The sequence below is a fragment of the Asparagus officinalis genome, chromosome 1 (genome assembly GCF_001876935.1).
Source record: "Asparagus officinalis chromosome 1, Aspof.V1, whole genome shotgun sequence".
NCBI classification, from domain to species: domain Eukaryota; kingdom Viridiplantae; phylum Streptophyta; class Magnoliopsida; order Asparagales; family Asparagaceae; genus Asparagus; species Asparagus officinalis.
In genome coordinates, this window is record NC_033794.1 from 14,406,384 (window position 1) to 14,432,170 (window position 25,787).

Sequence of the window (25,787 nt, forward strand, 5' to 3'; positions counted from 1 at the left end):
AAACTATAATAATTGTAGCATACTATGTGTTAAATTAGACCCAAGAATGCACGAAGAGAAATGTATTATATATATAATTAGATATTTTTTGAGAAAACACTTTGGCCATGAATTTATTGCAAATATGAGTAACTTAAATTTATACTCTTGGGCTTATATTACATTGGTCGTATAGTTTCAATGTGGAATCAATATAAGTAAGCTTCTTAATATAGAAGGACCCCCAAAAAAAAAGGTTAAGGCTTTTCCCTCGGAATTTGAGGATTACAAATGAAAAATAAATTTTAAAAAATAAGAAGAAATCAGCTTCACAAATATCATAATAACATGAACATTTTCTATATAGCACAAATACTTTCATGAATAAATGAAAGAGAAATAAGTAAAAGAATTTACCATTGATGATAATTGTTCTTGCTTCAGAGAATCAACCAAGTCTTGCAGCATCTCCTTCTTAATTAGCTCCAAACCTCTAAAATGAAACTATATTTGAACAAAAACTAACCCTTAACTATTTTTCTAATTCTAAGTACTATATGCAAAGGAGGAAATTTAGAAAAATAATCTCATTTCTCTTCTTCTCCTTCTATTTATCAAATTATCACAAAAAGAGTAACAAAAGAGAGCAAAGAAGAGAGAGAAGTTATTCAAAAAGAACCCAGGAGAGGAGAGTTATATGTTAAGTTGGTGGATTTCTATTTATAGGCCCTTAGTTTTGGGAGGGAGAACAGAAAAGGACGAAATTTGACGGACGTTTACCGTACGGAGCATCGCCGTTATCGCTTTTGCCCCCTGATGCTAACGCAGAACCGTTAGTCTTCTCACACTCTTCGCTTGCCACGTAGGATGGGGCCCACATTCGGCTCTGTTAGTGGGGCCATTTAACTAAATCAGTTTGTTGTATGTATTACTAAAAAGTTATACTAAATTTCTACTTATTAAAAGAAAAAAAAATTCACAATTCATACTAAAAGATGAGAAAAAAAAACTATAATGTACTAGTATTATTATCCGTAAAGATTAACCAGTTACCGTTAGAGTTACAGTGCAAAGAAGTTACGAAAATAAAATAATTTTGACAAAGGAGCTTAACTACAACAAATGATAATCATAATAATCACAATAATAATAAAAGTGCTGCTACGTGAACCCAAAATATGGGACCAAGGGAGGGGACATGTGAGGTGTCCCCTCCCTATTGCATAATGAGTTGGCATAAGTTGGCATGGCTAACTCATTATGCAATAGGGAGGGGACACCTCACATGTTCCCTCCATTGGTCCCATATTTTGAGTCCTTAAATCATTTTCCTAATAATAAACCAAGAGTGCAGTGGGTAAAGACATTGACCCTTATTAGTTGAGGAAGCCAGTCCTACAAACAAGAACTAATGCCCATCAATCTCAAAATTAAAAAGGTCACCTGAAAAAGGCACTTGTTATTATAGTCTAGGGTTATTTGAATATATACCCCCTTAAAGTATGGGTATTTGCAAAAATACCCTCTAAATCTGATTATTTATAAAATTACCCCTCAAATCATCAATTTTGAAAAAAATACTCTTAAAATAATTAAGCATCAACTTTGATAAGCCAATTTGTAATTGTGATGTAAAAATTATAAATAAAACAATCAAAATTTTAGCATTAAGTTTATAATTTGTTTTATTTGAGGGGTATATTTTTTTATAAAGTTGGTGATTTGAGGGAAAGGTTTGCAAATACCGAGATTTGGGAGGTATTTTTGCAAATACCCATGATTTGGGTTATATGAAAATAAGCCAAGAATCTAAGCACACTTTGACCAAGGTCTATTTTCCTAGGTGTAGTTAGGGACTTAGGGGTGAGCAAATGGTAGACTCGATCGCTTTTGAGTACTATTGACAAAATCAAACCAGACCATTCTATATTTAAAACCGAACTAGACCTACTGAAATTAGTTCGGTCAGTTCATTTAATTCAGTTTTCGATTGGGCCGTTTAATTAAGAAAAACTTTATTTGGATCTGGAAAAAAAAGATACAGGTTAAGGAGTTGGTGCAAGAAATTGTGCGTTAAATTTTCACAAATGAATGATGCAAATTAATTGAAAATAATAAAAAATAAACAATTTAAGGAGAAAGGAGAAAGAAATTGTGGGCTGAGAAAAGAAAGAAAGTTTATACTTTCAACATATAAGAAAGTAATAGGTTCAGTTAGTTACTCAGATTGAAATTTTCTCGAACCGATAAGACTAGACAGATACCTAAAACCGAACCGAACCGAACCGAACTGCCAAAATTCGATCGGTTTGATTGGTCAAATAGATCTCAACTGGTTAATGCCACCTTAATTAGACTGCGTAGGAATCAAATACCCTGAACTCACATATGACAACAACAACGCCAAGCTAGTCGTAAGGTTCCTATTGTCTTGGCCAGATTTTGCAATAATTCCCCCCCTTCACCTTCCCTTTTGTGGCAAAAATGCTTACTTTCACTAGAAAACCCCAGGCGCTTTGACTTCTGACCTCTCACGACGAAATATCTGCGATCCCAGAATCATGGGTCATGTTTAGGGTCTAAACATGATTTGATAGCTCACTACAAAAATATCTACGAGACAAGCTCTCGAGGAGTTGAGGATGATGAGGAGGATACTTTTGCAATAATTGATGTAGTAGTAGTAGTTTTGAGTGAGTGCAATTAACACTTAATGAAATAAACATTACAGGTGTATTTTAAATTACTATCATCGGGCCTATTAGGCTAATAACGCGAAGGTCGCAGGTTCGAGACCTGCATGGGCCAGTTTGTTTTTTGAAAATCCCCCCTCAGATTGATTATTTTGCCATACAATTTGTTTTTTGCATATCGCCCCCTCCGCTTAATTATTTTGCAATACAAGTATACTTTTCATATTGAATGGGGGAAAAAAAGATTAGAATTAAACTATATGATCTCAGCTCCCGGCGAGGATCGAACTCGCGACCTTTCGCTTACGAAGCGAACGCACTACCACTATGCTACGGAAGCGATAGCTTGTTCATAATATCATCACTACCATTTTTTTAATAAATATAATGTAACATAATCCCTGTACGATATATGCATTTTAAATGCTAAATTAACCGAATATATACCAAAATTAAGATTATCAAACGTTGACACCAATGCAAAAATCAAACGATGGATCAATTTGAGGGATCACTAAAATCATATACTGAATCTATGGAAAACTTTGCAGAGATAGGGCAACTTTGGGTCTATTTGACAAAAAAAAAGACTTTCTAAAGTTATGAAATAGAAAGTTTCAAAGGTAATACTTTTCTTATCGGCATGCGCATTTTTAAAATTTTTTTTTAAAAAATAGTACTTCTTTCTCTTTCATTTGATAGTTTTTTTTCTCTTACATAGTGATTGCAAATGTTGTTAGAAAGCAACTAATACACATCAAAGGGAGAAGGCTAAAAAAGACTATTACTAAGCCACTTTTGAGTCTTGAGAGCCATTAAAAAAAAATTCAGAAATAAATACACCGGCTTATCCAAATCCACCCGGCCCATTTAAACTTCACAATTAGACAAAAGGGTAACCTTGGAACTTCAATCTTATCAGCGGAACGCTTTATATCCATCATCGACGCCTCTAGGGTTTTTTTTCCCTCTCGCATCTGCTTCCGCCGCCGCCGCCGCCGCCGATCGTCGCCCCCAAATGGTAAAAACCATAACCCTAATTCTACTGCGTAGGATGCAGGATCTCTCGAAAACCCTAACCGAAACCCTAATTTTTGTGCAGGGCAAGGGAACAGGGAGCTTCGGTAAGCGCCGGAACAAGACCCACACGCTCTGCGTCCGATGCGGACGCCGGAGCTTCCACCTCCAGAAGAGCCGGTGCGGATCCTGCGGTTTCCCCGCGGCCCGAATCCGCAAATGTAAGATCCGATACCCCTTCTCGTCCAATTCCAAAACTTGCAGTAAAATATCGTTAACCAGTTTTAAAATAAATACATTTTGATGGACTTTATAAGCAAATTCAATTAATTGGTTTCCTGCAAATTCCATTGTTTGGATTGCAATTAGATTTAGGTAAAGTGAAAGTCTTGGAAGAACCATAGAAGATATCGTATCTTTGACACATTCAATCCCTCATGAAATCATTCTGAATTACCTTAGCTTGATGGTTTTATTGTGTGTTATAGCCTTATAAGGATTAATTATGTGTTTAGTCTCCTACTTTATTTTACTCTCTTTTGGCAAGTGATCATGTTGATAGTAGTTCTGTGTTTATTTCAATCAAATTCTTTTAGCTATCTCGACAGGGATACTGTCTATTTATTTTTTCCCTCGATTTTCTTGTTAGGGGTTTATATGATGGAGTTTTGTCGAATTTGAGCTAGTGTTGTGATATGAGTGCATGTCTAGGTGTCTTCAAATTACCCTAGATGCTCCATGTGCTAATGGAGGGTGCTTAGTCCTCTTGGGGTTGATCTCATGACCCACTTTAATTAAGTTAGTGGCTATGGAAAAGAGAAGTCGATTCAATTCGTTTAACCTAATAGATCGATCCATCGACCATCTCGTCTGTCCTCTCCCCCACTCAACCCCTCCTCTTTGTCTTGCCTTGGCCTCGCCATGCATTTCCTTCCCATTGAACTGCTCCGACCTGCTTTGACATTGAAAGTTGTTGAAGGGCCACATTATAGAAGTTAAAGGATAGTGATTTTATGTCCAGCGTCAGTTTTATGTTTATACTATTTAAGTTTTAATATGTTATGATTTTTCTTTCTTTCATTCCCCTCTTCACTATTTAAGATAGAAAATTTCAAAGGAAATCCTAAACATCCGTCTGGGTGCCTCTGCACTAGACCACCAAGGTGTCAATCCAAGCTTCGAGGAGCACACGCTAATTTCACCAATAAAAAAACAAAAAATATAACCATACTTTGCAGGCATTTGTTTCCCTTTTCTTCTGGCTTTTTTATCTGACTTATTACTATGGTTACTAGCTGTACAGTTTGTTGCCCATGTAGTTTTCTAAGATCGCCTCCTTGTGGCATAAGCGTTGTGACGACTGGTATCTTGCAGAATCTTGTTGTTATCGTTACTTGAACCTTTTATAAGGGTTTACCCATCTCAAGTCGTTAAAAACTATTTATAATCATGTGGCATCTTGTTTTAACACTTCTTTCTGGAGTTTTCTTTGCACTTGGAGTCTGCTACTTTATCATTCATATTCGATTAGTCTGTCTCTCCTTGTGAGCATGCTGGAGCAAATTTATGCTACCAAATTTTATTTTGTATTGTGAATTTATTATAACCTTTTCTAGTATCAGATACCTTGTGACATTAATTTCTGCAAGCATCAGTGTTTGGGCATTTATATAAGAGCAAGTTATTATTTACCTTTAACACAATCACGAAACAGATAACTGGAGCGTGAAGGCCATTAGGAGAAAGACAACAGGCACTGGCAGGATGAGGTATCTTCGTCATGTACCTCGAAGGTTCAAGAGCAACTTCAGAGAAGGTACACTCACTGCTATTTTATTTTCTTTCATTTATGGATGGAGCTTATGCTATGTGGTGTTTATTAAACTTAAAACCAGCATCTAAAAGATTTAGTTTCGACCTGATCTTTCCGGGTGTAGATGAATTGAACAATTGTTATATGGTCATTGGATTTTAAGATATTATGCTGTAGAATCTTCCTTTTTATTTTTATTTCTAGCAGCAATTATTTGTGTTTTGTTATGACCACGTCCTCTTTCAAAACCTTAAATTATTTCTGTAGCAGTAGGTTGTAGTTATAGGTATATTCAGTGAATATTTCTTATTTAGTTCTTTTCTTTCTAACCAGTTACTGGTACTTAGAAACTTGTATGTTTTAGAGGGGTTACGTGAAAGATCTAAAGGAGTTACATCTGCTTCTTTAAAGAAAACCCATGGCTGTTCGATATTTGTTGTTACTGCCATTGGATTTCTCTTGCAATATCGGGACCTGTGTGCACCTTCAGTCAGAATTGGGACGTTGTGCATCTTTAAGTGACTATCATAAAAAAATTTAGCCCGTAATTAGCATTAATATTCACAGTTGAATGGAACAATGCTGTATCAAATCAAACTTGAATGTTGTTGAGGGGTTACATGAAAGATTTAAAGGAGTTACATCTACATCTGAAAAGAAAACCCATGGCTATTGTTTGAGATTTGTTGTTGCTACCTTTGGATTTCCCTTGCAATATCGGGACCTATGTGCACCTTCATCATATTCCTTAGCCTGTAGATTAGCATTAATATTCACAGTTCAATGGAACAATGCCATATCAAATAAGTTCTAGCGAGAAAAGGATTTTTTACATGAGAGAGCAGCAAATTTACTTGTAAAGTCACAAATATACACCTTTGTTACTAACCTGATCCTAACGATCTGATCCACTGTCTCAGATTTTGAAGGGCATTGTGCCGTGAATTTGCGTTTTTATTTAAATTCTTGTTACTGTAAAATATTGTACTGAGTTCATTTAAACTCCGTTTGCTTTTTGCAGGATCTGAAGCAGCTCCGAAGAAGAGGGCTGCAACTGCTGCAGCTTAAGTTTGAGCCGTGTTTGGGTTGGGTCAGGGAGTGAGAAGCAGTGTTAGTTTTCATTTTATTTACTTTGTGGTGTTTGATCTTGGTTAAACTCAAGTCTCTCTGCACAATTTTGTCTTTCTATATTCAAGATCTAGTTTCATGGTATTGTTTTCGTCTGATGAATGGTTTTGAGAGTATTGATTTTAAACTCATGTTTGTTATGTGGGACAAATGTAGCAAGCTTTTAGATGCTGTAGGTCATTTTCTCAAACTTAACTATGATGTTAGTTTCAGTTTTATGCTCCTGTTGTGATTATTGTCATTCATGCTGCTGACCATGGAGGGCTGTAGTTGCTAAGCAGAAGCTATTGTTAGCTTACAGTGTATCAATCTCTTTGTGGATAGTCATTATTGACTTGCGCTCAGTGTGATGTATGTTCACAGGGCCTTTGCAGGTGTATTATTATGGTTGTTGTGGACGTAGGCTTGCTATCAATTTGATTTTTGGGCTGTTCTTGGTTAAGCTAAAATGATACTTCAACCCTTTTATTATCATGGTCCCTCGAGGTAAACAAGTATGCATTTTTGGGTTAATTAGTACACTAGGCCTGGGGTGGACCGGGCTGGGCCAGACCCATGGACTGGCCTGTCCGGTTTTGATCCCAGCCAGTTGAGGTTAGGGCCTAGGTAGGCCTAGGCAGTCTGGGCTGAGGGTTTTGTCCTCGGGTCTAGAGCTAGATCTAGCCTGGCCCACGGCCCACATGGCGCCGGCTAGTTCTAAACTCGGTCCATGGCGGTTTGGGTCGCGATACGATCCACATTTTTTTTCTGTTCAAATTTTTTTCTTTTTAGCTTTTCCCTTTTCAATTTTTTTGTTAGATTAGCATGTGCAGTTTAAAGAGGAAACTTATATTTTATCTTTTTGAAAAGTCTAAACCGTATAAATTTATAATTAATGATGAAATTATCTCAAAGGAGAAAATATTCACAACAATTTGAGTGTTTTCAGTAAATCAAAATGATTATTAATATTTATCAAAATACTAAATAAGGCTTGGAAAATCTCTACTACTATTAAAATTACAACCCAAACACTTGAAGGTTGCACATTTCAAGTGAGTTGTTATCAAAACATATTAGAATATGACTAATTGACTATCACCTAAGGTGGACGGGCCGAGTAGAATGTGGGTTGGGTTGGGCATTGGACCGGGCCTACTTTTTTGTTTGCGGGTTTAGAGTGGAACTCAGCCCGGCGCACAGCTGAGGTATATGATTGGTTGGGTTGGGCCCGGCTAACTATGGGTTGGGTCGGGTCTTGAACCAAGGCGGACTAGGCCGGCTTAGCCCGCGGTTTGAACCGGCCCACGCCCATCCCTTCCAGGCCCCTGTACTATGACGTGCCAGGTATCGTGGCTTAAGTTTGATATTGGTTGATTGATTCCTGAAACCAAACTACCATCTATGATTTGGGATAGACTGCCTGTAGAACTCTGCGCCTCCCCTATTGACCACCTCGTCTCCCTCGCAAACCTCGTTAGTAACAATGCACAGTAAACGCAGAGGAGACCTGGGGGATGACTGGCGCTCAATTTAGTTTTAAGGGTCTTTCTGCCAATATCAAACTTACTGAATTATGAGCGGCGTTAACTTTATATTACGAGGTACCATGTGCAATTCCCTTTTCTTTTTACTTCTTTCGAATTACATATCGAATCAGAACAGACAAAAGTGTGATACGTTATCGAATACGTATATATGATTTTAAAGGTAGAATCGAGGGATTACGGACACAACAATCCGGAGACTGTCAAGTTTAGCTACCCCTTCTCTCTATTGTTACACGCATAGAAACCGAAACAAACACCACCGCACGTATATTCGAACATAAAGCGCAAACACAACATAGACGTCTATATATTATCTGCGCACACCTTCCCCTCATTCTCTCAGCGGCGCCACAGAAAGCACGACGGCAGCGTCAGCGACCGCCGGTGCTTCTTCTGGTTCATATTGCGGCGGCGGCGATAGATCGTTCTCCACTTCTCCAACTTCGACTCGAGCACCTCCGCCTCGTCGCCACCATCCTCGGCCCCACCTCCACAGAAGCGCTTCCTCTCGAGCTCCGGCTCCACACTGCGCCTCAACCCGTCATCGCTCTCGTTTACCTTGCTATTTCCGGTGAGGCTGGGCTCGACGCGGGAGATGTTCGGTTCGACTATCGACGACGTCCTTGAGTTGAAGGCCGGATCGAGTGCATGCTATGTATGTAGTTGCTAAGGAGCGATAGGTGCCGACGTTGATAATACCCTGCGGGCGGAGCGATTTTGGGCGCCGGACTGAGAGCGAGACGAACGACCGGTCGACGGCGACGCGGTTCAGCGCCGACAGCACAATGCGGGCAGTACCGACAACGGCTCCCGCCGTAGGAAGTGGTTGCGATGATATCGATGGTGACGGCGGAGGTGTCCGACCGGAGGAAGCGAGTCGTCGATGCGCGAACACGAGCTTTGTCATTCAACTGGGTTTGATCGTCCGCTGTGTCGACGCGGGTGTTGAGCTTGTGGTTGGGGTCGCATAGGCGGAGGCATAGTTGGACATCCGGTGGGTTTCGGGTTGAGGTCTTGTGGCAGAGATTATGGTGACCTCGAGGAGGTGGAAGGGAGGCTTGGCGGCGATGGGTGATGGGAAGATAAGCTTTGCTGTCGCCAGCCGCCACCATTTTGGATCTCCGCCCCCGGAGTTGGAAGGGCGGCTGCCAATACGCGGTTCGCGCCGACAGCACAATGCGGGCAGTACCGACAACGGCTCCCGCCGTAAGGAAGTGGTTGCGATGATATCGATGGTGACGGCGGAGGTGTCCGACCGGAGGAAGCGAGTCGTCGATGCGCGAACACGAGCTTGTCATTCAACTGGGTTTGATCGTCCGCTGTGTCGACGCGGGTGTTGAGCTTGTGGTTGGGGTCGCATAGGCGGAGGCATAGTTGGACATCCGGTGGGTTTCGGGTTGAGGTCTTGTGGCAGAGATTATGGTGACCTCGAGGAGGTGGAAGGGAGGCTTGGCGGCGATGGTGATGGGAAGATAAGCTTTGCTGTCGCCAGCCGCCACCATTTTGGATCTCCGCCCCCGGAGTTGGAAGGGCGGCTGCCAATAGGAGAGGCAGGAAAAGGGACGATGGGGCGTAAAGAAAATGGTTGATATAAGTGGGAGAAATTTGTGCTCTGGTCGAAATTTAGGAGGCAGTGGAAGGTTGAGAGAAGAAACAGAACATTCGTGCTTTGGGCTAAATTTAGGAGGCAGCGGAAGGTTGAGAGAAGAAACAGAGCCTTTGTTTCCTTGATTTCCTCCGGGATCGCTAACAACATTGCCGAAACGCCTGCCGTCTTATTTCGCCAAAACCAAAATTGTGCCGGACTTATTCAAGGAAGCAACAAGCCCGGCAAGAATTCTCATAACAGTGACAATATATCAACTTTTTTTTTTTGGGAGATAAAACAAGGAAACCCTCTGCAAATACACGTCATTACAACTGAAGACTGTCAAAAAACATAACACAAACCACGTCAAAACCTATCGCCAATTCAAACATCTTCAGGCAAACCCAGTGTAATAAAAACGTTGGATTTTTCTTTGTAAAAGCCTACAAAACTACATGGTGGAAATGGTGGGCAGCAGATTTTGTAGGAGCCACAAAATGTCCGATGAAAATACCTGATGGGCTTCTGACATTAAGTTTTACCTAAAACACACCGACATTTAAATTAGACAAATTAATAATATGCTGCTTCAGATGGGTCCTGCCCGTTCCTCGATGCATGGTTTCCGAGAATGCCCCTTTCCTGGCGAGGGACTCGAGGGAGAACTCCATTACCCGCCGACCGTAGTATATTCTCTATCATTGTTGTCGTTTCGCCGCTCCTGCTGAAACTTCGGCCACCGTATCTGGGGACCTCAGATTGGTAAGCACCTCTTCCTCTTCCTCTTCCTACAAACCACGCAATTGTTAGCAGTAGCAATAATAGTAATCAAAATACAAAAGCCATGCACAGAAATACCGACCACAGCACTTAATTCAACATGCGTGTAAGATTTGTTAGTAATTGCAAATGATGTTTCATGGCATACAACATTGCTCTCCGCTAGTCACCAAAAATAAGTTCACCTCAGAGATGCCATGTAAAATTGCCTCTTCTGGTAGCTTCAACTCTGTTACCAATGATGATTCATAATTGTGATTACAAATTTCTGCCTTACGGCATTCCAGATGGCATCCCCCCACCCCACCCAAAAGTAAAATATATATACATATGACCACTATTCCTCCGAAGTCCATCATTCTGAAGGGAAGAGGATCATCCAAAGACAGTCGACCATGATATCATGCATGGTTTTTGCTGACTATACACGTTAAATCAATTCAGGGCTGAAGATGGAGAACTTCAGCACACATCAGCAAACACCTCCAAATTCCGATCATCAAATAGCTTGTGTATTCAATAAAAGAAATTTTGACAAATTTACTGGGTAAATCAGGGATATTAAATGGTCAGAATTTTGAATGTCTGGAATACATAATAAAAGGGGATTGGGGGTTGGGGTGGGGCAGTTGGGAATCAAAACCTCCCCTCCGAATCATCAAGAAATCATCTATATTTAAGGCCACAGTTCCAGAGATAAGAATGTGATAGCCAAAAGTTTCAAAGGAATAGTTACATGCTTATACATCTATATCCCAGACCGCACCAAATACAATAATAATCATTTCAGAATGCCAACCCCTTAGAAGGTCTGAATCTCTCATGCTGCATCATGAATAGATCTTTACCCATCTTGCCAAAGCCCCAGAATACAATGATAACCAGTTCATAAACTCAACCCTGGGTAAGAATGTACACTCACCCCACTTGTTTTGCTAACATAGGGATGTCAGCTTAACGACAATCCCTTTACGAATTCATAAAACCTCAAAATAGGAATCACACTTCCTCGCATACCAAGCACATAAAAGAATAGCGGATGAGACCAACTCCTTCAAAAAGAATTGTGCATCATCATGGTGTTTTTTTTACGATGGGAGGAGAGTAGTTGGGAAGGTCACAATGCTGACCAGTAACCACTCTAAAATTGTGTTTGTTTACATTTTTTAGTAAGTGAGGGGAAGGATTGGGAGGGTAAAAAAAGAAGCAAATTTCCTCACTTTCTTAATCCTCCCAAAGTGGATGGATTGGGAGGGGAAGGATTGGGTTTTAAGTGATATTTTCTTAAAATTCCAAGATTATCCCAAGACTGAAGTCATATTTGTCATGTAGTTCCCCTCCCTTCCTATTCTCTACTCTAAACATATACAAATCATAGTGTACTTATCTCTTCCCCTAGTTGTTTATCCAAACACAATTAGTTCCATCATGTTCCCTCCCTCTCCAATCCCCTCCTTTGGGATTACTACAATTATTACCCTCCCCTTCCCTCTTTTGTATCCAAATCCACAGTAAATATCCATGTGTGGCTTGATGGTATGAAAAAGCTTCTCTAGCAGTTAAGTGAGATTTTGCTGTTCTCCTACCAAGGTCACCGCAACTTGCATATGGTGTTGGATGCTCATATGGTGCAGATGCGAGAAGAAAAACAATTTTATATTGCTATAGTAATAGAAATGTCATATAAAACAACAGTGAGAACTGTGCCAAAAGAAGGTAGAGATTATTAATACTCCCAGACAAAACACGAGCCTCGCATATGCATAAATGAAGGCTATTAACATGGTTACAACAAGAGGTACTTACTTCCTCCACCCATTCGAGATATGCCGCTGTTAGGTCTCCTTTCCTCAACATATATTTGCCTTCCATTCACCAATATTGGAGATGCCTGTACAAATACGAGTAATCGCACAAGTCATAAGAAATGTTGAGAGTAATCATCCCGACTTAGGTTGATTGGGAGTTAGTTATTGACATTCAGATAAAATAATAGTGATACTAAACATAACACATGAAATAAAATATCCGTACATGCACAAGTATTAGTCGAAAACGCAACAAACCTGGAGTGCAGACTGAACACTAGCAGCATCTTCAAATTCAACAAAAGCATAGAAACCACCTGAATCCTACACATTGCAACACTTGACATATTGAGAATCAGGTCAGGGAAGAATACAAAGAGCTCAAGTAGCCAAGAAAATATACCTTGCGGCTCCTGACGGTAACACCATTTGGCCTAATTCTTCCGAAGTTTTTGAACTCATGCTCAAGATCAGAGGCGGAAACAGAAGAGGACAAGTTTCCCACATAAACAGATTTAACTTCACCTACAACAAGGGCAATAACAGAAAAAATACGGTGAAGTGAAACCCAAAAGAGAAAAGGAGAAAGAAAAGGGAATATAGATCAAATGTTTCTGGGAGTGAATCTTTCAAGTGATGAGGTTTGCCCATAAAAAATGTGTAGAGTTTAAGAAAGATGATAATGTCAAAAAAATTCTATATGCTCTATTTGGAATCCTTCCACACTCTCACCACGTCCCCACCAAAAAGAGGAAAAAAGAAGAAGAAAACTAAAAAAAATTACCTCCCAAAGACCACTCATATATGAGCACGCCCACACACGCGCATGCGCGCGCACAACGAATATACAAAAAGCAGATCAGAAATATTAACCTCCTAGGCTCCTACTATTTGTTATATAGAATAAACAATGATTTCAAAAGGAGATGCCAACAGAAAAAAAAATAATCCAGGACTATGAGAAACTGTTAAAATAAAGTATTTTCTCCCATTAGAACAAGAAAATGAATAAATTGATTAACACTCGTAAAGTAAGCAAATCCTGAGTAGGGAAGTGTAATCACTATATGCTAGGTTTTTCAAGAAAAAAATGTGATATTAAGAGCAAAAACTAACCTTCATCTTCTGCTGGCATAAGATCCTCCACTGCCTCAGAATTCTCAGGCTGGACAGGCGTTGCGGGATAAGATGGCTGGGGGTTTGCAATTCGTGCATCTGAGACAGAGGGGCTCATTTTGCTCACTGGAGCAGCACGGGGCATGGAGTTGACAGATTGTTCTTTTGCAAGACGTAACTGCCAATTAACCACATTATAACAAACATATGGAAAAATTTTGAAAGAGAAATGTATACATAAGAGGAATTTTAGGTGCGTGGAGGAAGTTATACAATGGAGGCATAGGTTTGCTTTGGTCGTTCCCCTGAAGGTTCTCCTGCAGAGGCAGGTGGGTCTCGCACCACAGTACCTACGCCTGGGAAAGAAGCAGTAGGCTCCTCTACGGGAATTTCATCTAGCTTGTCATCAGCTTCGGAAACTTCCTGAGTTTCTGGTATGTTGTACTGAGCTTCAGGTATGCTATACTGAGCTTCAGGTATGCTATACTGATCTTCAGGAACACTATACTGAGATTCAGGAATGCTATACTGAGCTTCAGGCATACTGTACTGAGCTTCAGGCATACTGTACTGAGGTTCAGGTATATTGTACTGAGGTTCTGGGATGCTATATTTATCAACTGTGTCAATTTCATCTGAATGAAGTGGAGCCACATATTCCCTAGCCTGCAGTTCTTCTTCAAGTGCATTGCCAGGAGACACATAGTCCCTACTCTGAATCACTTCTCCAACCGTGTATCCTAGAACAGCCAAAGAAATCAGTACTTTCAACCATAAACCATATTTAAACTGATGCCGGACAGAAAAATTCTAGTGCTCAGAAAGAACACTCAACACATAACAAAAGAAAATCCAATGTAATATCAGTAAATATGAGGATAAAAAAATATAGCAAGATCAAGTTTCAGTACACTTCTCAAGCCGATGCACCATCATGGTTAGCAGCTTCCATTGCACTGTCAGCGGGTCAGCCATAAGTATCAGTTTTTTAAATGCTTATGAAGCCCTTGTGGAATGCAACATAAATTTGACAAAACTGAAATACACCAATAGGAGATATCCTTTCATCAACTTCATCCAACACGGGATACTACCAGATTCCGAAAGAAGGGTAAGATATCTAATGACATGCTCCAAAGTCCATTACCATCCTCAAATGGAAACATTGCATTGGAAATCCTACAGTCCCAGCAGCAGTAGGAGAAGAATCACTGAACCAAGGAACCCTTCCATGCGGACTTACAGCCAAGAAAGGTATCCAATCAAGACAAGGAGAATGGTGAGATTACAGACAGACACCGGAAAATGGATAGACAAATGGTACCAACCTTAAAAAAGAGAAATACCAACAGAGCTGGCCTCGACTCCTCTTCAGTACCAGGTGATAGTTTGATTCACAAAAACAAACGTATGTACATTAAGCTGCACCTAAGAAACCTAATATCACATTATTGCCAGATTTAATAGTTTTTAAAGCGTTTCTGTGGAGTTTTCTAGTTTAAAAATTGTTGCAACTAAAAATCAGTGAAGTTTCAATAACCCAAACATTACTCGACTCTAATAAGGGGTTGCTGAGTTAACTTTCAATTGCAAGTGAATTCCCATAGCTCAGCGAATTCAACTGTTTGGTTAAATGTAACTAGGCTCTGCCATGCGCAACCTCATCTAACTAATTATCCTTGGCCCATCCTCTATGGAAACTAGCTGTAACAGAAAGCACAGCGACTCAATAGTACCAAGTTATTCCATGTTTCAGGCTCCTTCTGAGAGCCGGCTATATATATATATTTATATAATATATATACATATATATATATATATATATATATATATATATATATTATAATAATATTATATATATAGGAGAGAGAGAGAGACGAGAGAATAAGAGCTGTGAGCTTGGCAGCTCACTCTCCCCCGGATGCTGCAAGTGTATGAGCATGTGAGCCCCACACCGATGTGACTAGTATGGGGCTCACATGTATACACTTGCAGGCTCACATGGAGAGGTGAGCTTGCCAGGGGGTCAGCTCCATTATTCTCTCTCTCTCATATTATATATATATATATATATATATATATATATATAATATATATATATTAGTTGTTAACCAGAAAGCAACAGGCATCTCATGTACACCAAGTAAGTTTTCCAAGTTCAGGCTCTTCATGAGGGGATATATTATATAATATATAATATATATAATACATATATATATATATATTATATATATATATAGAGAGAGAGAGAGAGAGAGAGAGAGAGAGCAAGACTCCTATCAACTTAAGTTGATGTCCACCAAAATTTGTAGCCACACATTTATTAATATAAAACACCATTTTATATAATACAAGGATCCCTAGGCAATATGAGTGGTTAAAAACTTTAGTGGACACACTATTCACTATCCACTTAAGTTGACACAAGTTTTCACCTATATATATATATATATACACACACACACACACACACACTAGATTTTATACACATGCAATGCACGTGGTTAAATACCATGATTAAGTATTTCTGACTTATTTTCTAAGTAAATTTTTTTCCTCGGTTCCACTTTAATAGTTTGTGCTCACTTTTGTCTCTAAACTTTTATATCACGATTTTTTTATGTTTGTTTACATAGTCTACACCCACTTTAAATTTTCATGTTGACCTTTGAATTAAAAAAAAACAAATATAATTTGAAGCCAATTTGAATTTTTATATTATTTTGACTGATATCAAACCAAGTTTTACTTGAGAAAGTACAGTGTTGCAAAAGTGAAAATATTAAAATAGTGTTAGGTGAATATTTAAAACTAATAAGGTAAAATAATTGACTAAGAGTATGCTACAACGATATAAAAAAAATATGAAGTTTGTTCCTAATCATTGATTGACTTTATAAAAAATTATAAATTAAAGATTAATACTAACTCTATTATACTTTTATATGATAAAAGCATCCACATAAGCATATAAAAATACTGAAAAATTCATGAAACTCCATTCTAAAGATTGCTAATTTCACTCAAAATAATTAAACTATTCTATAATATATTTAGAAAATATTGTCTTTTATTCCTTCTGTTTTATTTTTTATTGAGCTAAGATCAATCCTTCTTCATCTTTTTCTTTTTCCCGAGCAATTCTCGTATCTTCATCATCTACATCGATTGTGATATCAAGTTGGAATTATATTTTTTATGTTGTTATCTTTTTTGGGCTCATTAATCTTTTATCTTCTTGTTTGACTTTACAAAGAAGTCAAATGTATTTTCGATGTTCAACACAAACTGCTTAAATTATAGACTTTGATTTTTTTTTATTTCAATGAGAATAAATGTTAAATTTATATTATGAATTTTTTTGTGTTCCTAATTTATTACTTAAATAAGATTAGAAACTATCACTTTTTTCTACAATGAATTCTTCTGATATGCATCTAATAAGAGTTTATATTATGTCAATAATATTACCTTTGCTCTATCCCTCTTATTTTTCACAAAGATCTAAACTAAATACTTGTATTTTTCATTACTAATTTGCCTTAAATTATAATATTAATATTTAATTTTTTTAGTATTTGAAGAACAAAGTATGAAATTTATGAATACTTACTAATTTTTTTATATCTTTCATGAAGAATTATTCTTTGATTGGTATAAAATTGTTAAATTATTTTTTAACGCAACTCAGTCGGTGCTTCTTTAATAGATATGTTTTATGTTAATGCTAATTCATGTGATTTATGGATATTTTTTGAATTTTAAATTTATTTTCATTACTTTCTCATTTGCAATGGAAATAGCTTAATTCTTTTGAAGGGTTCTCTGAACATTCTGATAGTTTCTCTATATGTATTTCCTTGTATTCTTTTACCCTATAAATATTATTAAAATCAGAAATTAATGTTTGTAAATTATAATTAATTAATACTAAGCTATTATATTATAGTATTTTATCATTTTTATGGATTTAAACATTTATCAATTAATTTTACTAATGTATTTTTGTTGCTCCAACCTATTAGTAAAATTATATGGAGTTACTTTAATTTATATAGTAATGATAATTTTAAGCTATAATATTTTTAAAATTTTTATTCCTTAGCCGGATATTTTTAATCAATTATTATTGTTTTTGTTTACCAATATCAACTTATACTATTGTTAGATGCTGAAAAGGGATAGTAAACCCTAAATTGGAAATTATACACACACACATCTTAATGAAAAAAATACCAAAGAATTATACTTTTCTTTGCCAAGTTTTAAAATTTCAGCCCGTTATTTATAGTTTTGAACTTTGAGGTGTAATTTGTAGTTTTTTTAAAACTTTGGGAGAGTTTTTTCAAAAAAAATCTTTTAAGTTTGGTAGTTGTAACTTCTATGTTTCATGTGTTGGTTGTAATTTTTTTAAATATCAAGATATTTCATACAACCCTAAAATTTTGAGGGTGGTTTATGCAATTATTAAAGCTATAGATTAATTTTGAAAATTTTTAAATTTTAGCGATTTACCAATAGTTTCCAGATTTGATGTGTACTTGTTATAAATTTTGAAAATTTAGAATTTTTTACAATTTTTAAATTTTGAAGGAGTTTTTTATAATTTTTATAACTTTGAGGTTAATTTCAGTAAATTTTAAACTTTTAGATGCATGAGGGTAATATCTTGAATTCATCTTTTGTTGTCTGCAAATTTAAAAATTTTAGAATTTTAGGATGATTTTTTATAATTTAAACTTTTAAGGGTGTTTCTATAATTTTTGAGATATTGAGGTGTTAATTGAAAATTTTAAATTCTTCAGAGGCAACGGTTAATTTCTTAATTTCATATTTGTTATTTTAAGTTTTAAAATGTCAGAAATTTTTGGGTGCATCATGGTAATCTCTTGAATTCATCTATGTTGTTTATAAGTTTTGAAATTTTAGAATTTCAGGGTGCTTGTTTGTGAACTTTTGAGGAATTCATCTATGTTGTTTATAAGTTTTGAAATTTTAGAATTTCAGGGTGCTTGTTTGTGAACTTTTGAGGGTGTTTCTATAATTTTTGAGACATTGATTTCAGGGTGCTTGTTTGTGAACTTTTGAGGGTGTTTCTATAATTTTTGAGACATTGAGGTGCTAACTGTAAATTTTAAATTCTTCAAAAACTGATGTTAATTTCTTGATTTCATATTTGTTATTTTAAGTTTTGAGACATCACCATGTTTTTTATAATTTTAAACTTTTCAGGATATTTTGTGCAATTTTAAAACTTTTTAGGATATTTTTGCAATACTTCATGTATTATAGTATGTTAGCTACATATAATTTCTTTATCTTAACAAACTAATACTATAAAGATGTTTTATATATTTTATTAATATTATGTTTTAAATTGTTAAGCTAGATAGTTCATGTAGGATTAGGATAGGATGTAATTATGATTAGGATAAATTAAGATATAAATAAAATATTTAAAATAATGAAGGGTAATATTGACCATTGAAAGATTTTCCTGAACTCCAATCTCAGATGAATTGGTCATCACCATCAGTTACTTCAGATGAATTGGTCATCACCATCAGTTACTGATCACAGACAATAGTTAAACAAGATAAAGTGGTATCTATGAATAACACAGATAGTGACCCACTAAATTTTACAGAAAGATGTCTTGGATTCATGTTCGATCAACTTGCAGAATTGTCTGATTCGTTGCATGTAAAATTGTAACGGGACACTAAAAGGTAGGGAGCAGTACATCTCTCAGAATATAGCATTAACTATCTCATCCTTTTCCAGTACAACGTACAATAATCCCTCCCCAATCAAAATATGAAAAATGACCAATCATTGGAAGTGAGAAATTTCCTAGTCAAACAAAATGTACGCGTCACAATAAAAATCATACCAGGATCCTGCATATGATGATTGACCATCTTAGAGCTAGTATCATAATTGTTATGGTCCAAAATGTCATCACAGGGCTGCACTGTTGTTTCCTCATCAAGCAGGTGGAAAATGTCATTAAGGACAAAGTACCCTTTTTCTTGTGGAGCAAGGAAAAAGGTCTGCACAAATTTCCTCCTACCACCATAGTCCTTCATTTGCACGAAACCAGAAACCATCACAAGCACGCCTCTGCCCCAAGAAGCTTGAGCATGCAATGTCTTGATCTCAATTGATGTAAAGCTCAGATCTGAAAGAAGACTGTGAATTTCCTGCAGGTGAAGACCATCATCAGTAAAGAAGAGCTATGCTTCATACTTGTACAAGAAAGGGAGGGAGGGGGAGGCAATAAGCTGAGCATGCAAAGTAATCCGTAACAAATTGACTTCTGATCAACTTAAATTCATGCTCTCTGATTATGCTCGGTTCATAGACTATCCATTCTCAGAATCTCAGAGCATACTACATCTGATGCAGTAAATACAACCCCTAACAAAGTTATGGTATTAGAATCACACATTTAGTGAATGAATTCTAGTTCATTACCTTGAAAGTAGTTGTCACTGTACATCCATAAATGCAGCAAACTTACCCGTTGTATTTCCCTTCTGTATTTAGGACTACATGATTTGAGTAATAGGTAATAAAACAGATATACTAAGTTAGGATTAATCGCGATTAGACAAGTGCAAAAAATGTAAGCTCGACTTCACTATAAGCTGATTCTATGAGATCTACTTGGGTCTTTTCCATTAAAATGGGGTTATTTGTCAGTTGTTAGATCCATGAAAGAACGAGTTTGAATTAGCTATAGACTATAGTGACTAGACCTTGATGGATAGCATCAAACTTTTACTTAGAAACTTGGTGCTATATGTTTTTAAGGCTTTACTCATATAAATGTTCATATAGATTAACTAGTATAGACCTTGTTCTAGATTACTAACCCTGTTAACCTTAACGATAATGCATTGGAAAATTTCTTTTCCGACTAATTTCACCTCTAGTAAGGAAGTCAATACTACATATATGTTTCAATAAACGAAGTAGAAAAGCTTCAAGAGATAATACTTCCCTTGGAACTTGTAAGCAGAATTCCAGTCCATAAAACCCAAAATATTTTGCCCTTTCTGATATATATCCTCTATGCTTCTCAACTGATTAGCAAGGTGCTTGAAAAAATTACTGAACTTTCCCAATGAAAAAGGCATCCTCCCCAATCATTCTCATGCACGATTCCCATTAAAGTTGTGCATTTATGATATATATCACATAACCTCACCATAGTTTCTTAAACTAACTGACGAAAACCCTAAAAGAACATATTCTTAAGCATCACTGCATCAAAACACTTCAACATTAAAAATATAAAAATTCTAAAGTCTAATTACCAAATTTACATAACTAAAGATATAAAACACAACTCACATCTTTCTTGTGCGAAGAAAAGCCCCTCTCCCGCATGAAGTGAGGGGTTTTAAGATATAGATGAGATCTTTTGGGCCATGTTACACACATAATTAATCCAAATTTGCAGTTCTATACTCAATTAGATTAACATAACATTACTCCATTCCAAAGGAGCATTTTTTATAATATAAAAAAATCTTCAAAATTTTTTGAAAATACCATTGTGGAAACAGCAAGCTTCTCGTTGTCCCCATCGATCCGAAGCATGGTGCTCGAATCGTTATAGAACTGATATCCAACATGCGGATTCTGATGAATTATCTGATAGTACTGCGTCACAAAATACTTCCCAACCTAAAAATAAAATTTTTTCATCAATAAAACATCAAATAAAGATCATCCGATTCAAATCAAAATCAAGTTGAGAGATCTTTTCGATTACCTCCGACACGTTAAACTGTCCCGGGAACATGGCGGCCATTGTCGCCGATATCGATCATGCAGCGGAGATCGAGAGCGATCCCGAAACCCTAACTTTTGAAATTTGGGGCAAAATCAAGCAATAGATCTGTAGCAAGATCGATCAAGGGGTAAGATTTAGGGTTAGGGTTTTAAGCAGAAAATAAACTCCCGTTTTCTAATTTCTCTCTCGCTGCGACCGTTCGGCTTTTATCTCCAAACCGGCGCAAGTTAGAGTGAAGGGGGAGAATGTGTATTGTATTTATCCTATCCGTATTTGTTTACAAATAGTTACATATGCAAACATAGACATGATTTAGGGCTTGTTTGGATTGAGGGGAATAAGAGTGAAGGGAAGTTAGGGGAACCATTCATCTTATTTGAAAATATTTAGGAGGTGAAGTTATTCAACCTAGTTCCCCTTGGTTCACCCTCTAATAGTATAAAATTTGTTACCCCCAAATTGGGGTGTAACCAAGGGGAAGGGAACTCCCTTCCCTTCCCTTCTATTCTCTCACCTAGTTTCCCTTAACTTCCCTTAACCCCATTGAAATCCAAACACACCCTTAGTATAAGGCGACAACACAATAAAGTATTTATTTTACGTTAACTTGGTTTAATAAAAAGTTTTTATTTATATATGTGTTAATGTTAATTAATATATATCGATTATGAAAATAACATATAATTAGTAACATATATGAAAGGTTTGTATAAATCATGTGACTTTAGTAATTTTTACTAATTTTTAACTAAAGTAAAAAATCAAGATTGAAGTTCAACAATTTGCTCGACATATGTGCAGATCTAGTATTAAAACGCTAACTTTGATCTCAGATTTACTGATTTAAGGGCGTAGTAATTTTAATTATCTAACTAGTATATTTTGGACTCTAATATTTTACTTATTTATGAATTTATGAATATTTAATTGTGTCATACCAAATAAATATATTATATCTGAAATTGAATATAGATATTCCATGTACCCATTATATATTGGAGAATACAAGTATAGGATTCTGATCCGCTAGCGTGCACAGGAGAAGGTGGCGCGATTACATCCGTTGGATTGAATGTGGACTCTAGGATCGTGCGGCCATTAATCATGTTTGGGTGAGGGAGTTAAAAGAGTCGGTGAAGCGCAGAAAAAGATGGCGTTTGACTCGATGAGAGTACTAATTAACGGCGGGCCCACAGTTTTGGAGAGTCCAAGAGCTACGCCGTTGGCTAAATATCATAAAACCACCTTAACTTTGGGCTATTAACATAAAACCACCCATTAGTTTCAAAATGTCAGGAAAACCCCGTTAAGTTCAGGGGGTTATCAGAATTTTTTTTTTAATTTTGAGATTTTATCAGAAAATTATCCTAATTTATGGGTTTTTTAAATAAAATCTCAAAACTAAAGGAAGTTTTCTAATAACATCTGAAAGTTTAAGGAGAGTTTAGTGATAATTGGCATACTTAAAAAGGGTCTTTTTTCCTGATAACCATCGAAAAGGTAACGGATTTTTTTTTAAATATTTGCCCTTAAACAATTAGAATAAAGTTGTTGCTTTACTCACGTGAGAGAATGTGAAAAGGAAATTTAAAGGGAAGCAAAAGACTCTTTTCTTTTCTTGTAACCTTTGACAAACTAGTTCATTTTAGACGTGAAAAAGGACTTTATTCTTTTCAGAAAAATAAAAAAATAAAAAACTGAGGTTGATATTCTTGGGATAAATTGTGGCTCCAAAATATTAAAACAACTGAGGTTGATTGATTTGTTTTTTCTGTAAAGAAAATCGTGGGGTGAAGTCAACTAATTAAGTCATCCTTCACTGACATTAATTAATGATGAAACATGAATCAATCAAACTTAATCATGGAACATGCTGAAAATATTATTCATATGCAGCATGAATTAATCACTCTTAATTATAAGTCGATTTGGGTCGTTTTAATCATTTAACACATCAAAGCATCAACCACCTAACAATAATCCTAAAATATTTTGCCTTGCCAGTGAAAACGATGATTATCAAGGAAATTTACTTAGGAGCTGTTTGTTTTACTTCTTTTGCCCCTGATTCCCTGCCAAAATTGACAGCAAGCTGTCAGTTTTGGCAGAGAATCAGGGGCAAAAGAAACCAACCAAACAACCCCTTACATCGGCCACGGCACGTGGTATATCCAATCACTGGGCCTAGCACCCAAAGACATAAATGCCGTGTGCTACTAGCATTTCATTTTTAATAAAGAAAAAATTAGTGTATGTTTGGACAAATTTTTGAAAACACCCATTTTTCAAAATTAAATAGCGAAATCGACCTTTTTAGAAAAAAAATCAGCAAAATCGACCATTTTGATCGAAAAGGGTCGATTATGCTGATGGGTATTTTTTGGAAAATGGACGGGACTACTAGTCCCGTCCATTTTATTGTCTTTTCCTTTATACAAAAGCACCCGTGACCCATTTCTTTGAAAAAAATTCATCAACATGAAGAGGGTGAGGTCGAGGGCTCGACCAGCGAGGTTCCCGCGGTCGCACTCAACTAGGCACTCACTAGTGATGCCGGGGGGAATCTCGATAGGTTCACTCTTCGATTACCGACGAATATTTGAAAGGAGGTTGTCGAGAGGGCGGAGATGGTGCAGAGAGCGAAGAGCTGGGGGTCTACCCAACCGAGGGAAGCTCGAGACGAGGAGGAGGAGGGCAGAGCATACAATTGGGGACGACGATGGGTCGTTCTTGATGAGGACGCTCTCCACGAATGACGAATTAGGGGAGGAGAGGGGACGGTGACGGGTCGTTGTCGATTAGGGGCGGGTTTTTCCGACGAGGGGATTCCATTAAAGGTGAGGGATCGATGAAAGGAGGAGGCGTGAAGTTCAATGCTTTTGATTGTTACGGCGGAGCGGCGACAAAGAGCGAGGAGTCTCAATCGTCGGCGTTTAATCGGGTGTGAACTATTTTTTTCAATGAAAATGGACGGGACTAGTAGTCCCGTCCATTTTCCAAAAAATACCAACCAACAAAATCGATCCTTTTCGATGAAAAAGGTCAATTTTGCTGATTTTTTTTAATGTCGAAAAATGGGTGTTTTTAAAAATTTTGTCATGTATATGTTTCCATTCATTCTCTCTCCTTCTCTATAACTGCCTCCTATCAATCGCTCTTGTGGACGCATCAGGCATTATAATTTCCCATATTATTAGATTTCTTAGTTGTTTACCATTAGATTTCTTGTGGACATATTTGGCAGAAGTTGTATACCCTCAAGTTTCTCTAATAACTTTTTTTAATGGAAAAGATGATGTGCTGTCTAGTTAGGCATCTCCAACAGCTTCCCTATTTTCTACTTTTGAAGAATTTAGTTAGGTTTTTGGTTCAACAGATTCCCCATCTCATTCCCCAAAATAGGGATGGAGGAGAAAAAATGGGAAAGCTTCCCCAAATATGCAACATTCTCCAAATTTTTGGAGGAAAAAATGGTTTCTTCAAAATGGGGAAGCTGTTGGAGTTGGTGTAAAAATAATTTGAAGAATATGACTTTTGTCTCCTTATTTTGGAGAAAATTTTAGAGAAGCTGTTGGAGATGCCCTTAGAACCTTATTAGGAAAATATAATGGGATAAATCCCGACAAGGAAAGAATATAGCACAAAAAAAAAATTGATGAGAAAAACAAGGGATATACCCTGTTCATTAATAAAAACAAGTATCTTTACAAAAAAAGATACGAACTGTATCCATTAAAAGAAATTAGTAGATAGAAAAAATAATTTCCCGAACTAGAGATGTATAACCTTCTTCTCCTAGACATCCATGAAGATGAAGAGAGGTCCTTGACGTCATTCACCGTTGACATAGATATAAAGGAGAACCAAAGCCGGCCATAAACCAATTCAAAAAACCAAAAAACAGGCTACAAAAGATTTATGAACACATTGCTCCCAAAACTAACTTATGTTGTTAACCACTGCTCCTTCTGATCGGTTTTTCTTTTAGAGCTCTTGCTAACTTGAGAGCATCTTTCTTCTACTAGAACCTGCCCATTCATATAAAGCATCAATAGTTGAGTTAATGATAGAATGAGCAGAGAAAGATACATGTTCAAAAATAAACTTATTTCTTGTACTCCATATGAACCAACAAACTGCCGACAAGATAGTTCGCCATATAAAACTCTCCTTGTTATGAAGAGAGTCTACTGATGACAATAGTCCATCAAGAGATGTAGGCCAGACGAATGGTAGATAATAATCACTGAAGTGATTCCATACTTTTTTAGCTGTGTTACATGAAAAGAATATATGATTGCAAGTTTCCGGTTGCATACCACATAAAATACAAGAAGTTTCACCTTGCCATCCTTTCTTAATGAGATTATCCTTTGTGTGTAGCCGATTCATATATAGAAGTCATGTGAAGAGCTGGACTTTGCTGGGTAAGATAGGATTCCATACTACTTTATAGAATTCAAACATAACACCTCTGGAATTTAAAAAATCATAGAATGATTTAACTGTAAAGGAGCCACTGGATGTAAGAG

At 36.8% G+C, this 25,787-nt stretch overlaps 2 protein-coding genes and 1 non-coding gene across 3 annotated transcripts; 1 reads left to right on the forward strand and 2 right to left on the reverse strand.

Annotated features, from left to right (window-relative positions):
* On the reverse strand, positions 2,941 to 3,012 carry TRNAT-CGU. The gene has a single exon. It is a non-coding gene; the product is annotated as a tRNA-Thr (tRNA).
* On the forward strand, positions 3,557 to 6,848 carry LOC109851095 (60S ribosomal protein L37-3-like). Its single transcript, XM_020421201.1, has 4 exons — positions 3,557 to 3,693; positions 3,775 to 3,910; positions 5,404 to 5,505; positions 6,524 to 6,848. The coding sequence occupies exons 1-4, from the start codon at positions 3,691 to 3,693 to the stop codon at positions 6,568 to 6,570; spliced, it is 288 nt and encodes a 95-aa protein (XP_020276790.1). The 5' UTR covers positions 3,557 to 3,690; the 3' UTR covers positions 6,571 to 6,848.
* On the reverse strand, positions 10,321 to 21,478 carry LOC109830926 (ras GTPase-activating protein-binding protein 1). Its single transcript, XM_020398283.1, has 9 exons — positions 21,235 to 21,478; positions 21,012 to 21,146; positions 19,345 to 19,654; positions 13,725 to 14,191; positions 13,452 to 13,629; positions 12,739 to 12,860; positions 12,594 to 12,659; positions 12,334 to 12,418; positions 10,321 to 10,535 (listed from the first exon to the last, which is right to left on the reverse strand). Exons 1-9 carry the CDS (start codon positions 21,271 to 21,273, stop codon positions 10,321 to 10,323), a joined length of 1,617 nt encoding a protein of 538 aa, XP_020253872.1. The 5' UTR covers positions 21,274 to 21,478.